We start from the raw sequence: 14,534 nt of genomic DNA on the forward strand, positions 1-14,534 counted from the left end.
AACTCTGTGGACATTTCATCAACTTACGATAAAGGTCCTCTGAGCTCTCCAACCATCGCCTGGATAAACGTGAGACCTAGTCCTGTTAGTGTGTAAATATAATATAATCAGTGTGTCCCCGTGTCCAGTGTCCTCAGATGGTACCGTCTTCTCACGTCTCCCCACGGTGGCACTATCCCTGTACCTCCAGACATCTGCTTTCTTACACGGAAATGAATCTGACCACGTCTACAAAGTACTGAATGAGCACCTAGGACAGTGTTTCTGATTCACGAGGTCCTCTACAACATTGAGGGTTGTTAGAATTTTTAAATCATGACGCTATATTTAATCATTTGTTTGTTTTTTTTACATTGAAAACATTGTGAATATAGATCCAATAAGTAATATACTATTCAAATTAACAATACTACATATTTAATTTTGCATTGTGTGCTGGTTGTGTGGTTATTTTTGGGGGTCCAGGCTTTCAAAGTTAGAAAAACCTCTGCTCTGTAATTTGCTGTTTAAAATCAATTTGATCCACTTTGCGTTAAGCCCTTAGATCATTTCTTCATAAGAACTGCAGTATTCCCATGACGTATTCCTATTTTAGACTTTTCTTTAGCTCTAGTTTAGCTCTGGATTAGTACTGTTATAGACCTGGTATAAATCAGGTCGTACTCAGAAATCAAAATCTTTTCTTCGATGGCACTTGGGGTAAAACTTTGTCTCTAAGGTTTAGCAGTGATATTGTTGAATGTCTTTCCCTCCTCTTCATCCCCTCTGCCGCTGCACGGTTCTGTCCTGTATAAAGCCTCCAAAAATATAAAAAGCTGATCTATTGCATGAGGTACTTGGATATTAATATTTAGCTAATCATATTTCTGCTTATTTTGCACCCAGCCACAAAAGACACACTGATTTTTTTGTCTTTATTGTTTTCAGTTTTCAAAATAGCTTTATCAGCCATTGTATTTGGAGATGAATATTCCACTCCTCAACGTGTACTTTTTAAAGATACTGATATTTGATGTTTGGCTTGGCTTGCTGATAACCGTTATTGGCCGATACCGATGTTTAGCTTTTAAAATCCATAGCAAGGTCCATGGATTTATCTTAAGTTGAAGCAAAGATGACAAAATCACACCCTAAAATAAAAGAATTTATCTGGAATATCAAATGATTGTGTAAATGTACAGCCATATTTTTACCCATATTGGTATCAAATATCGATATCAGCTGACATATCATGAAAATTCTCTTGATATCGGCCGATACAGAAACCGATATATCACACATCCCTTTTAATAAGTCAGTCTCAGGAAGTTATAAGAAAAATTTACATCTGTAACCATGTTCACGAAATCAGAAAACCAGGCAACTCACTGTAAAATAAACAGGCTAATCCTCCAGCTAGGTACTCCTTAATCAAAATCTAAAAAAGTCATGAGGCGCTGAAGGATGGGTCAAACGCAGAGAACAGATTTCCTCATTTTTGAAAATCTAAAGATCACAGTTGAGTAGCCTGCAGCGTTCTTACAAAATACAGGACTAAAAATGGTGGAATTGTCCGGAAATGTGAACTATGCCCTCACACCACGGTCTGTTTGCTGAAGAGGTCGAGGGTCACGGCCGACAGGAATGCTGGGATACTCTTCTGGTGGTGCAGGTGCAGAGAGACCATCTCGCCCAGCGTCTTGGAGAACTCCGTCTCCATCAGCTGCATACTTCCACTGGAGCCCTGCGAGAATAAAGACAACACACACAATGTGAGCATCCGGGCAGCATTTTGGCTCTCCAACAAATTAAATGTGCACTATGAAACTTTTCTGGTGGAACATCTGCCCCCTGCGTGTTTCCATGGAGATTCCACCGATTCACACAGAAAGTTCCACCATATGGCATTAAAGTAGAACTAAACACTAAATCCATTTTTATCACTACACTGTTTGTTTTAATAGTATTTACTGCTCCAAGTCATTTTTGGGCAACTTTAGTGCAAATCAGGCAAATTTGTGTTCAAAAACTAAATAAGTTTGTTCTGCCTCCAGTGCTGCATTTTCAAGTACTACATGACATCACCCAGGACTGCTCTGATTACAGCCAGGGCAGAAAAGAGTTACATAATGCACCTTTAAAGTTAATTTTCAATTTTCCTGCGATGGTCTTTTTAAATATTGGGGCAATACTGATGTTAAAAATGTTGATATTTTAAGGCACTTGAATAAGATAAAAGAAACTTTATTTGAAATACAATGACTGACAAGAGCCAAGTACAAGAGAAGCAACTGTAAGGAAAGAGACTCCGCCCACAACCACATTTCAAACAGAGCTGCTAAACTGGGCAGTGCCTGGAGGACTAAAGAGAGTGAGGGGGAAGGAGGGGGTCTGGATGTATGAGGAACAGTGTGATTGGTCTGACAGGCATCCACACGTCAAACTCCGCCCCTGAAGCCAAGTGTTTGTAATCAAAAACACCTGGTTGCAATTAGGGCCTGCGTGATGTTACATAGTACTTGAAATTGTACTGGCCCCTAGAGGAGGCACACATGCAGTTTTTGACTATTTTTTAACACAAAGCTGCAAATTTACCTTGTTTGCTTAGAAACTGTCAGAAAAGGGGACTATAGGAACAGTAGACAATATTATGAACACCATATATAGTTTAGTAGCAAAAAAGTTGACTTAGTGTTTTGTTCCACTTTAATGGATTTATCTTGTTTATACCCAATTTGGCTCAAACATGTAACAAGGCAACAGCATACCTCTCTAGGCTTTAGTTTGTTTATTTATTTATTATGAATTATGAATTATTATTAGGCCAGAGCCAAGGACAACGTCCCAGCGAGGGACTAATTAAAACAGAGTCCGGAGCCCGAAAAATTGCAAAATTCAAGTCGTAAACATCGGACATGCCAGTAACTCGTATGGAAAAATAGAACTCGATGACCTCTAACTTGGAGCCTGATTAATAGACCAATGATGCATAATTTACACAGCTGAGATATTAAATTGCTCCTCAGCGCCCCCTTGAACTTTTGAATGGGATCCAAAAAATGTGTTTGTCACAGACGTGAAGTTTGGCATGGACATACATCTTGCCATATTGAACAAAAAAAACAACAAAGAAACCATACTTTTATTTGCAACATTTCCAACATCTGCCATAGAAATACATGGGTTTTGGTTCACTGAGTTAAAAAAAAAAAGTTTGTCATAGACCATTGAAATTTGGTACAACTATTCCACACATTATACTGAACAAAAACCCAATGAGTAAAGAAACGGGGTTTAAAGGGCATCCCCAGAGACAGCCTTTCAAAGTAAGAACCCGGCGCTTCCTGTTTGTTCTGCTGGCCTCTGTGTGTGTGTGTGTGTGGGGGGGGGGGGGGGGGGGTTGTGTGTGTGCGTGTGTGTGTGTGTTCTCAGCAGGACCCATTCTGTGAGGATTAATTAAAACGGAGAGAAGCTCGGAGGCGTTGGAGCGACGGAGGAGGAATGAAGGTATGGAGAGAGGAGGGACAGAGAGAAGGAGAAAGAAAGAGAGTTAAGATGTAGGGAGAGGAGAAGAGAGAGGAGAGGAAGAAGAAAAGGAGAGAGAGATGGAGGAGGAGAACCAAGAATGCACTTAGCAATTCAACTGGTCCCCAGACTTAACGACATATTGAGATGTTTCAGGAAGTTTATGTTGCCCAGAAAAGAGGAGGACGATGCCAGCTGGGAGAGTGGTGGTACAAATGTGTGGAAAAATGTGGAACTTTTGCAGCCACGGGAACATTGGCTTCAAAATGTCAGAATATTTGCTAAAGATTTCTAAAGTTGGAGTTTATTTTGATGCCGTGTCCAAAGTACTCTCAAAAACACTTCATGTGTCTTTGTATGTGGCCAGCTTTGGGCTTCTGGAAGACTTTGCTTGTTACTGAACTTTACAGCTACAGTTGATGGCGTTTACCTCGGTGTTTTTTTTTTAAAGGAGAGCATATTAGGTATTCCAAGAAGGCTATAGTAAACATTTACCAACTGAGCTACTGTCAAAAGGGGATTTGTTTAGACCAGGGGTGTCAAACACATTTTCACCGAGGGCCACATCAGCAAAATGGCTGCTCTCAAAGGGCCAGATGTAAAATAAATCTAACTACTTTTTAAACTTGTTAATTCACTATTTCTAGATGTAAAAATGTGGCTGTGTAACTGTGTATCTCCTGATAAAATTACATTTTAAGACCATCATACCTTTTAATTTACCCTGTCAAGGGCCACATAAAATGATGTGGAGGGCCACATTTGGCTCGCGGGCCTTGAGTTTGACATATGTGGATTAGAGTTTGGCACTTTGACTCCCATCCTCGACATAAACGTCATTGGTAGAGCGACTCACAGGTTGAAGGTGCGATTCCAACTCCCACAGAGATTCCTTGATGTAAAGTGCTTTGAGCCTTAAAGGTAGAAAAGCGCTATGTAAAAACCTGACCATTTACAATTTTATTTTATTTATGTCTTTTTAAAGTTATTATTAAGTGTGGCTGAGTTACTAAGTGAGTGCGATGTCTCCCATAGCGTTCAGCTCCAGTCAAATGAAGCTCACTGAGGCCTAGCAGTTACAGGGGCCAATTTGGAGCCAAGTTGCATATTAGGAATTCCGACCGTGAATATCATAGCAATCAAAGAGCCAATCCGGAGCGCCGCATGAAAACTGGCTCGTGCGAACATAATGACCTTGGACAGTGAGCTGGACAGTGGTGACATTTGAGTTCACAAACAAACTGATGAAATCCTCTCCCGCTGATCGCTTTGGTTTGTGATGTGCTGCAGAGAGAGGGACGGTCTTAAATCTGGCAACCGCTTTCACAGCTACATTTTAAAAAAGACTGTAAATGCTACTGGCATAATTTTGTCAGTCAAGCTCAGGCAGAATCATTTTAATTATTGTACTTCTATTAACGGCCAACACATATTTAGATCACCACGTTACTTTTTATTGTTTTGAAAATGCGGAGAGTACCCCCCTTTTAAAAAGTTGATAACGCACAAGCTATTTTCTTTTAAGGCCTATAGATGACAAAAAGAAGAAAAAAAATCATAAAAACACTAAGGGAAGACATATGCATTTTCTGTTATTTAATTTTAGTGACCATACGCAGATCAAGATTTTACGTTTTGTCCATATCGATTTCAAACTTAACAGAAACATGTCCTTACTTCCTGCACTTGTACGGTGAATGGCTGCATGTTTTTATCTTTATATGTACGATGCATCATTTTTGGAGTAACAGCAGAAAGTACACAGCGGGGGGCGAGAATATAGATGATTGATGCACGACTCAAGTTTTCTAAGAAGTCAAGCCTCTAATGAAGAAAACAGAAGTTGGAGGAGGGCTGGACATGTTGAACTGGGTCTGATCCCTGTCCAAATCTGCCGTTTTGGTCTAATTGTGATTCACTGCTTCTGTTAATCGGTCAAAGTAGTCTTAATTGATAAAAATTTTTATTAGCTAACTAGTCATTTTTATTTATTTTTTATTTTAGGTATTTCTATGGGACGACAGCAGAAAGACATTAGTGAGTAAGTGAGCTGAAGATTTGGGATTTTTTGGTATTTATCTGTAAAAAGGTAGGTTAAACTCACGATTCACACGTTTAATTTGTCTTTAAAGTACTTTTTTTCTGCATAAATACTAGTTGTTGCATGAACTCCCTCTGCAGGTTTAGTCTTGTGAGTGCAGTTCGGCTCAGATACACAAAGATACATAATCGTTTTTACAGCTTTTGCCACGCCCCCTTTTTAATCGACTAATCCATCAGCAGGACAGGTCTTTAGTCCATCAAAAATATCTTTGGTCACTACAGGCCCACACTTCACAGCAAGAAGATTCCACGTTTGATTCACGGGTCTTTCTATGCAAAGTTTACATGTTCTCTGTGTGTTTGGGTGGGTTTACTTTAGACCGGTTAAATCCATTAACCCAAATTACACAAAATAGGTCATATCCTCCAGCAAAGGTAGTCCTGACCAAGACTAGCAACAAGAAAAAGGTTAAATAACAATGTGACCTTTACCATGTGACCAAAGTGCACCGTAACCTTAACCTACTAATGCTGCTCTATGTTCCCCATCCACTCGTCCTATTGTTCGGCTTCTGTCGGGTTATGAATGACTGACAGCTGGATTTAACCAATCACAGTGAGGTCTGAATCCTCAGTAACAGCAGATGGTTGTAGTTACCCCTTAATGGCAGAGAAAAATAATATAGTAAGTGCATAAATTGTGCTAAAATTGAAATCTTGATCTTGGCTCTAAACAGATAGGATTTTTTTTTTTTGGCATATCGCCCTGACCTAACTCTGAGAATAAACCATTATGACAGGGCGAAATCACTTAATCCGTTTTACAATACACTATGCTCACTTTGATAATATACAAGTATGGAAATTGTTTATTGTCTGAGAGGTAAATGCTGTTGTCATGCCTGCTCTCTTCCCTGGTCTCCCCTCTCCGGTCTCCCCTCTCTGTCCTCCCTTTCCTCTCTGGTCTCCCCCTCCCACTCCTCCCTAGTCTCACCTCCCTGATCTGTCTGTCTCTCTCCCTCTGTGTCCTCTCCCCTCCCTGTCCTCTCTCGTCTCCCTCTCCTCTCTCATCTCCCCCCTCTCTCCTCCCACTCCTCCCTAGGCTCCCCTCCCTGGTCTGTCTGTGCCTCTCCCTCTCCTCCCTCCCTGTCCTCTCCCCTCCCTGTCCTCTCTCGTCTCCCCCCTCTCCTCCCTAGTCTCCCCTCCCTCTCCTCCCTGGTCTCCCCCTCCCACTCCTCCCTAGTCTCCCCTCCCTGGTCTGTCTGTCTCCCCCTCTCCTCCCTAGTCTCCCCTCCCTCTCCTCCCTGGTCTCCCCTCCCTCTCCTCCCTGGTCTCCCCTCGCTCTCCTGCCTCTCGTGGGCGTCTGCAGTTACACCTCTGTGACGGTGCTCTATGGGAACAGGGTCCTATATAGAGGAGTGTGACTGGTTACCACGGCGACGGCCCCCCCCAGTGCTCCATGTGCGAGTGGGCGTGGGGGATACAGGCATTAAAGGGGAGAACGCTGCAGCATCTGTGACGCTAGAACCACCAGAGCTAAACCAGGGCTTGGTTTGAAATGGGGCAAAAATACCTCCTTCGTTCTCCTTGACCTTTGAGCCACGTCATGAGGCCAACTATAATCAAACAATAATAATAGAAAAGTCTATAGCAGTTATGCTTTAAAAGTTTAAGTTGGATTTATTCATGCAGAAGATTGTATCTTTGCTGCAGTGTAGAACTTGTAAATTAGTATTTGGAAACTTTTGGTTTGCTCTGTGCCTTGAATTGAGGAATGCCTCATATCTCTGTACCACTGGATAGGAGCCTCCCAAGGTTCCTTTGCTAAAGGAACTATGAAAAGAAACAAGCAGGCTCCTTTCCTTACTCCTTGTCATGGCTGACACAGGTCTAGGGCAAAAAAGCTTCCTAGGAGGCCCAGGTCTAGAACAGGACTTTGCTAGACCTAAAATGACACTAAACCAGATCTAAAACAAGACTACACAAAGGCTATACAAGTTCTATAGACTCTACATTCAGTAAATATTTGAACTAGATCCGTCCCACCTGAAGAAGCTCATGCACCACCAATGTTACACATACTACAGTGTGAGACAACCTGGCTCACACCAGATGGATATGAATCACTCTGAACTGAATTCTACACATTTATCGATCTGGAACAGCTCTCGCTGAAAGTGAGAAAACGTGAAACATCATGATCATAATTTGAACCTGATTGGTTGAAGCTTCTCAACAGTGAAACAAGCTGAAAAATCAAACTTTTGTTACAACCAGTTGAGAGAAAAGCACAGGCATCTTTCCCTCTAGTCTGATCAAACAGGCTGAAGTACATCCATCTGCTTTATAAATGTTTTTTTTGGTTCATTTGTGTGCTTCACCTTTAGGTCCACTCCAGTCTCAATGCTGCTCTGTGATTGGTCAGAACCACTGGTTAACTGGGCAATCACAACAGAAGGAGCCGGGCCAGATGGATTCTTGGGAGTTTGTGAACCCACAATTAGAAATACTTTGAATAAATGAGATAAGATACAAAGATGGTAATAAGATACAAATATCATAAAATAAACACTGCAAGTACAGTAAAAATGACAGATGGGTACTACAGGTGGAGGATCAAGAGCACTCTACAACTACTAAGGAAATGTCCAACCTTTATGGGGTTCAGTAAACATACTTGTTCAGTTGACTATTTAAAATTAGTTTTAGTATAAACTAGCGTAATTTTTTACATCCCAAGACTGAATACTGAACTGTAACGCTACAAGAATCCCATGTTTGTAGAGGTCTAAAAAACTGCAGGGTTAGCAGCTTTTACACAAGCCCCATGTTTCATAGAGCACTTTTCCAGACAGTCAAACTTGTATAACAAATTATTATTCATTATTCATTCACTCTGTACTGAGTGGTGGTAGGCTCCTATTGTAGCCAGAGCGGCCCTGAGGCAGACCGACAGAAGCAAGGCTGCCAATCTGCACCATCTGCAACATGGACAAGGACACGATGATAGAACTTGGTACGAGTGACCTTTGGGTTCGTGGATGAACATCAACACAGAGCCACAGTCACCAAAATAAGTATTTATGACTGTGGATATGTACAGTGCAGCAGATGAACAGAATAAATAAAAAGCAGGTAAGGGGATAGGGGCACAGTGTAGAGGAGGGGGAGGGCATCCTTCTACAGAGGGAGCTCTACTATAGAGGACAGTTTTGCGGTCAACATTTGGAGAGCAAACAGCCAGTGTCATATGAAATGGGATATAGAGGATTATCCACTCTGATCCTGAGTACATTCAAACCCTGCCAACACGAGCTGTGACTGTCCAAATGAGAACAATGAATAGGACATCTAATACTAGCCAGGCCAGAGTGTATACAAAGGAATCTAGTATGGAGACAAACCACACTTTTTCAATAGATTTTTACCACTCAAATCAGAGGGTTGCAGTTAAAGCAGATTTTCACACTGAATATGGAGGAAGTTAATATTCATACATGCATTCATTTTCAGGCGTGTGCATGCCTTAAAAACAGCTGTTTTCAGACAGTGAAGTAAAACTTGGGTGGACTGCCCGAGTGCTTTAAGAGCCATCTGCACAGAGGTGGACAGTAACAGAAGCCAATTTACCCCCCCCCCCCTTCCCCCCTACACACACACCCACACCCACACCCACTCACGTATACAGCTGTGTGCAGTGTGCACAGCATGGGACCTGCAGCTTACTCCCCTAAGAGCCTTCACATTGCCTCCTCCTCCTTCACAACCACACAGGCCTCAGAGTCACAGCGGGTTTACAAACACGTGAGTGAGGAGGAAAAGAGCCACAGGCTGGTTTACAGCGAGAGAAGCTCTGACACACTTCACGTGGAGAGGCCCTGATATATATGCTCCCAAAGACTTGAACAGACTAAACAGACTAAAGCCACAGTGCGGACTTTTCCTCAGACACACAACACATTGGCTGCTCCTTTGCTCCTGCTCTTACATAGCCACTAGACCAGTGTAACTATGGTACTATCCCCAGATACGAGGTAAACATGTTCAAATCAAATATAACTTTGACTCAAAACAATTATAATGATGATTTATTCGATGCTGATTAATGTGAAAGAGCAAAACTAAATACTTTGATGAGGAGATGCTCCTCCTCTGGCCATACAGCTTCTGGAAAAGATACAGTCTTCCCAAAACCAATGTGATGATTCTAGTGTTTAAATTCAATCCCAGACAATAATCTGAGTGTTCAATGGGACAAGGCTAAATCAATAAAGCAATAAGCTGCATTCTGTCAGGAAGCAATGCATTTCCCTGTGGTTAAACTGACGCACTCACATCTAAACTCTGAGTCCAACTAAAGAGCGGAGAACCAGGATCAAACAGATAGGTGAGTCTGGAGGAGAATTCTCCATGAACTTGATCCAAACTGGAGCCGACCCGAGCCTTTCATCCACGCTCGCACTCGCAGTCCAATTAAAGGAAATCAATGGTGCCCGGCTTGAGATGCAGGACAGGGGGGCGAGGGGTGACCTAAGCCTGGCGCGGTGAGACGAATCTGGGCATGAATGAGAACAAGCTCTGCCTCCAGACCTCCAACCCTCCAGACAGCCCTCTGCCTCCGCACACCCACCCACACACACCCACCCACACACAGGCCTGTCACGGTAACACGTTTTGAATTACGATTGTGAAATATGAAACTGGTGAAGCAAATGTAGACGATAAATGATAATATTGAGTCCCATTAAGCCACTGAAAAGCCTACGTAAAAAGAAACCTGGAGTTGTGTTTAATGCTTTATTATTAGTCTGTCAACATCTCCAAAGCTCAAAATCCTCTGTTCCACCTTGTGATGTCATGAATTGGTAGTTTTCAAGTTAACAGCTCCTTTTACCTTTAGTTCAGGCAAATTCCAGGGAAGAAATTATCCAACTGAGTCGAGTGAAGGTGGAACAGAATATTTTGGGAGAAGAACTCAGCCTAAATATGCAGGTTTGTGTGTTAAACATGTGTGAATGAAACAAAACACAACTCCAGATCTGTTTGTTATGAGGAAACAACATTATAACAGAACAGAATATAACATAATATGAACCCCTTAACGAACAAGAGCCGCTATCAATAATTTACAATCTTGATGAGTCATAGAAGTTATTTATTCAACCCTCCACAGCTCAAGTCTTTAGAAAATAACAACTAGTACAAAGAAAAAGTCCCCATGATAAATATCGACCCCTCAAAATAATTGCTCCACCTGTCGCGTATTGAACGATTGGTCGATAGAGTATTTATGGAGACAGGCCTGGCCACGTGGAGCGCAGACAGGCCGGGTCAGAGCAGAGGGGTCAGTCTCGAACAAGGCTAAGGAGGAATGTCAAGCGCTAGAGTTCAAATGACTTTAGAAAATGAGTTGTGTAGAGCTGTAGTCCACTTAAGATATTCTTGGTCACTTTCAAATTGTCAGCATCACTTCATATCTTTTCCTTTCTGCTGGTTTCAGATGAAATCACAACATCCTAGACCAACAATAGTTAATAAAGATGGGGCAGCTAAAATTATATTGTTAAAACGCAGATTCGTGTTGTAATATGGAGTTCTAAGGTCACTGGTAGAAATGATCAGGTTCAACATTTGTGCTTTGAACTTTCAGATACTACAGTGTAATCGATACGGACAATCTGAAAGAATCTGAAAACAAATTGCTTTGATTGGTCTTTATCTATAACAGAACTATCTGAACTGTATCAAAGCTGGTTATGTCAAACTTGTCAAATGAGCTGTACCAAACACAGGTACACAAGCATTGAACACAAATTATAGAATTAAAAAGGGGATGTTACACTTCTGTGGGGTATTAACTGCTAAAATATAACATATTTCGATCACTATGTTGCTTTTTATTGTTTTGAAAATGCTATATTCACCCAAACGAATGTATTAACATGTTTTATAAGTTTCATTTTAAGTTGAGTTTGCTCCCTGCACAAATTCCCTCCCCCTTCAGAGTGCTATCCCAACTCAATAAGTGCGCATCCCGCAAATGAAACTACTGCACATCGTATCAGGTTTGTGAAGTTGTAGTGCATTGTTTTGCATCATGCTTTTGTATATTTACGGAAAATTACCGTGCAGGAGTATGGATGACGTAGGCTTGTGGGTGGAGCTTTGGTCAGAATCTTAAAACTAACTGTAAAGAGGGTTTGAATATGGCCCAGGAGAGATCGCTAGATTACTCAAACATGCATAAATGACATCTAAAACCTCTTCAGATATGTTTTTGATGAGAGAATAACGTTAGAACATAGAAAGCTGGGTCAAATGCAAAGGACAGTAACATGTTTTAACAATTTCCCCTGCAATTTTCTAAACTTTTTTTTTAATAAATCATTTCACAAAACACAATAAAACAAAGCATCATCTCTGCACTTTGTTGAAGCGTTTTGCAGTGCGTGTGGGGAGATCATGGAAGTACACACAGTACAGATCTGACTCCACACTCTGAGCCGTATTGTGCTGACAGAATGCTTGAAATGTCGTCGGAGCAAATGTGTTGGTTCTTAATCCATGTCATCTGTGTGTACAGCTTGAGTCTCCCGTATGGTTGAATTTGATTGGTATAACTGTTTATAATGGTGTCAGGCTGTCTTAGCTTGACTACAAACTGTGAAATGTGTGCATACATATTGCCTTTAAATGGTTTCTATATCAACGCTAAGGTAAAGTGCTTCAAATGGCATAACGCATAGAAGTTGTACAGATAAAGTGCAGAAATCAGAATAAAAAGGGGCTATTATTCTAAACTGACATGTTATGACGTTTCCTCATCAAAAACATGACTGAAGAGGTTTAAGATGTCACTCATGCATGTTTTCAGTAGGGTTTGAATAGGGCCCAGGTATTCAAACCCTCCTTACTATGATAGAAAATATGCTACAACTTCACAATCCTGATGCGATCTGATTGTATCATTGATTCCCTCGGGTGGTGGTAAACTACTATTGCAGCCACCGTGGCCCTGGGGTATAATGACTAAAGCAAATCTGAACGAAACGTCTTCACTCCTACAACGTTTTGTCCAGTTGACAGATTTAATTTCATCTTTTGCTACCAATTTGAACCATCTAACCAGCAATAATCAAAGTGGGTGAAGTGTCTTGCCCAAGGACAAAACAATGGTTTCGATTAGAGCCGCCGCTGCCCTCGTTTGGCAGTTCGTATTCTCAGCAATCTCGCATCCAAATGCCCTGCTTAGTGTCAAATCAGACGAGATCAGGTATTCAAAGTGGTGTGGCTGTATGCACAATCATAGTTACCATCAAGCAAAATCAACTTTTCAAAGCTTTTAACCATATTATACTTTCTCCTTCTCATTTACCCTCTCGAAGTTGTATTTGGAGTGATTTGTGCAGGTTTGAGAAATCTTTAATCGCTTATTTTCAAGACGACATATTGCCAATCAACCCCCGTCTTCACCACCGCCGGGACACGCCTACTGCTCTGTACTCACTTTGTTCTCCAATTTTATTTTCTTACTCTGTGATATAAGTAAGATTCAGCAGCGTTGCGTAGTCGTTTTGGTACAAATGAAAAAAAAAAATCCACTACTTGCTAGCGTGACATGCAGCTATCACATCAGAGGTACACGGCTCTTTATTGTGATGACGTTTACAGTGACGTGACTCCCATTGAGCGCCCCACCTTCCAAACACGGACGTCAGCGGACATGTTTCTTTTATTAAGTAACTTTAGATGAGTATTATGATTTAAAATATCAAAATTAAAATTAACAAATTGATCCACGGGTGTCATAGATTATAACTACACGGCATACGCAAGCAGAATCGGTAGAGCTTTAAAGAATTAAAACCAAACTCCTGGCTGTCTATATAATCAAGCAAAAGCAGAATGCATGATTGTGTGGTGAGAACGGAGAATCCGGTGTCTTTTCTAGCGATTATGTGCATATAAACCTGTCTTTGAATGATGGGTCAGTTTGGGTGTGCCTGGTTTGGACTCATTAAAGCAGTTAAAAGACGATCTGCTGCAGCTCGCACATGCTCTAAGCTCACGCGCCTTAGCTCACACCTCAGGAGACTTCATTAGGCAGCGTGTCCGGAGTCAGGCGAGATCTGCGAGACGTGTGCTGTTGACTCAGTGCTCATCCATTAGCCTGCCGTGCTGTTTAAACATGACACTGTTAGCATGTTAGCCGCTCGTGGGGCTGGAGAGGGTAGCGGTGGAGGGGCAGAGGCGTGGGAGGGAGGGGTAAGGGGACATGACAGATGGAGGCAGTGGATGTGGTGACACAAAGTTCACGTAGCACTTGACCCCTGTCTGCGCTCGCTAATGAGCTAACTCCTCAGCCATCATTGCTCCACCCACTGGTCCAGCTGTGAGGGAATCTGCAGCATCTGAGCCCAAAGCTGCACAGACATAGGATTGTTAAAGGGCCTGTATTACGATATATGTTATATGTCCACTATGTTTTTAAACTCCTTATGCGTTCACTAGAAGCATTTCGATGATTTCAGCCCAGGAATTGCCAATCTCTACCGAACAAAAGCTAAAAGGCAGTGATTAACTTCGAAAACTAGCACTTCATGACATCGTAAGGTGAAACAGAGCATTTTAAGATTTGGAAACTAATAATAAAGTATAACTCAAATATCAAAAGATGACATTTAAATCTGTCAACTGGACAAATCGTTTTTGCAAAAATTTGTCCACTTGACAGATTTAAATTTAATCTTTCGCTATGAATCCGACCTGGACGACTGAAACATTACACGGACATTACTCAAATATGTGAATGAAGCAAAACAGAACTCCAGGTCTGTTTTTAATGAAGTAACAATAATTTAACATGGCTCAAAGCTCACAAGAGTCAATTATGTGTAATGTAGGACCTTTAAATGTAGGGTCTGTAGTCTGACTTCTACTGATTTAAATATGAAGAACAATCACAACTGAACCGGTGTTACCAGAGC

General features: G+C 41.5%; 1 protein-coding gene across 1 annotated transcript in view; it reads right to left on the bottom strand.

Moving 5' to 3' along the window:
* Positions 1-924: 924 nt before the first annotated feature.
* Positions 925-14,534, bottom strand: part of mad1l1 (mitotic arrest deficient 1 like 1) — a 113,855-nt gene continuing 100,245 nt past the window's right edge. The window contains exon 18 of the mRNA XM_033982957.2: positions 925-1,723. Within this exon, the coding sequence (XP_033838848.1) occupies positions 1,574-1,723 (150 nt within the window). The 3' untranslated portion in view covers positions 925-1,573. The remainder of the gene's footprint in view (positions 1,724-14,534) is intronic.

This window comes from Periophthalmus magnuspinnatus, chromosome 1 (genome assembly GCF_009829125.3).
Source record: "Periophthalmus magnuspinnatus isolate fPerMag1 chromosome 1, fPerMag1.2.pri, whole genome shotgun sequence".
Lineage (NCBI taxonomy): Eukaryota > Metazoa > Chordata > Actinopteri > Gobiiformes > Gobiidae > Periophthalmus > Periophthalmus magnuspinnatus.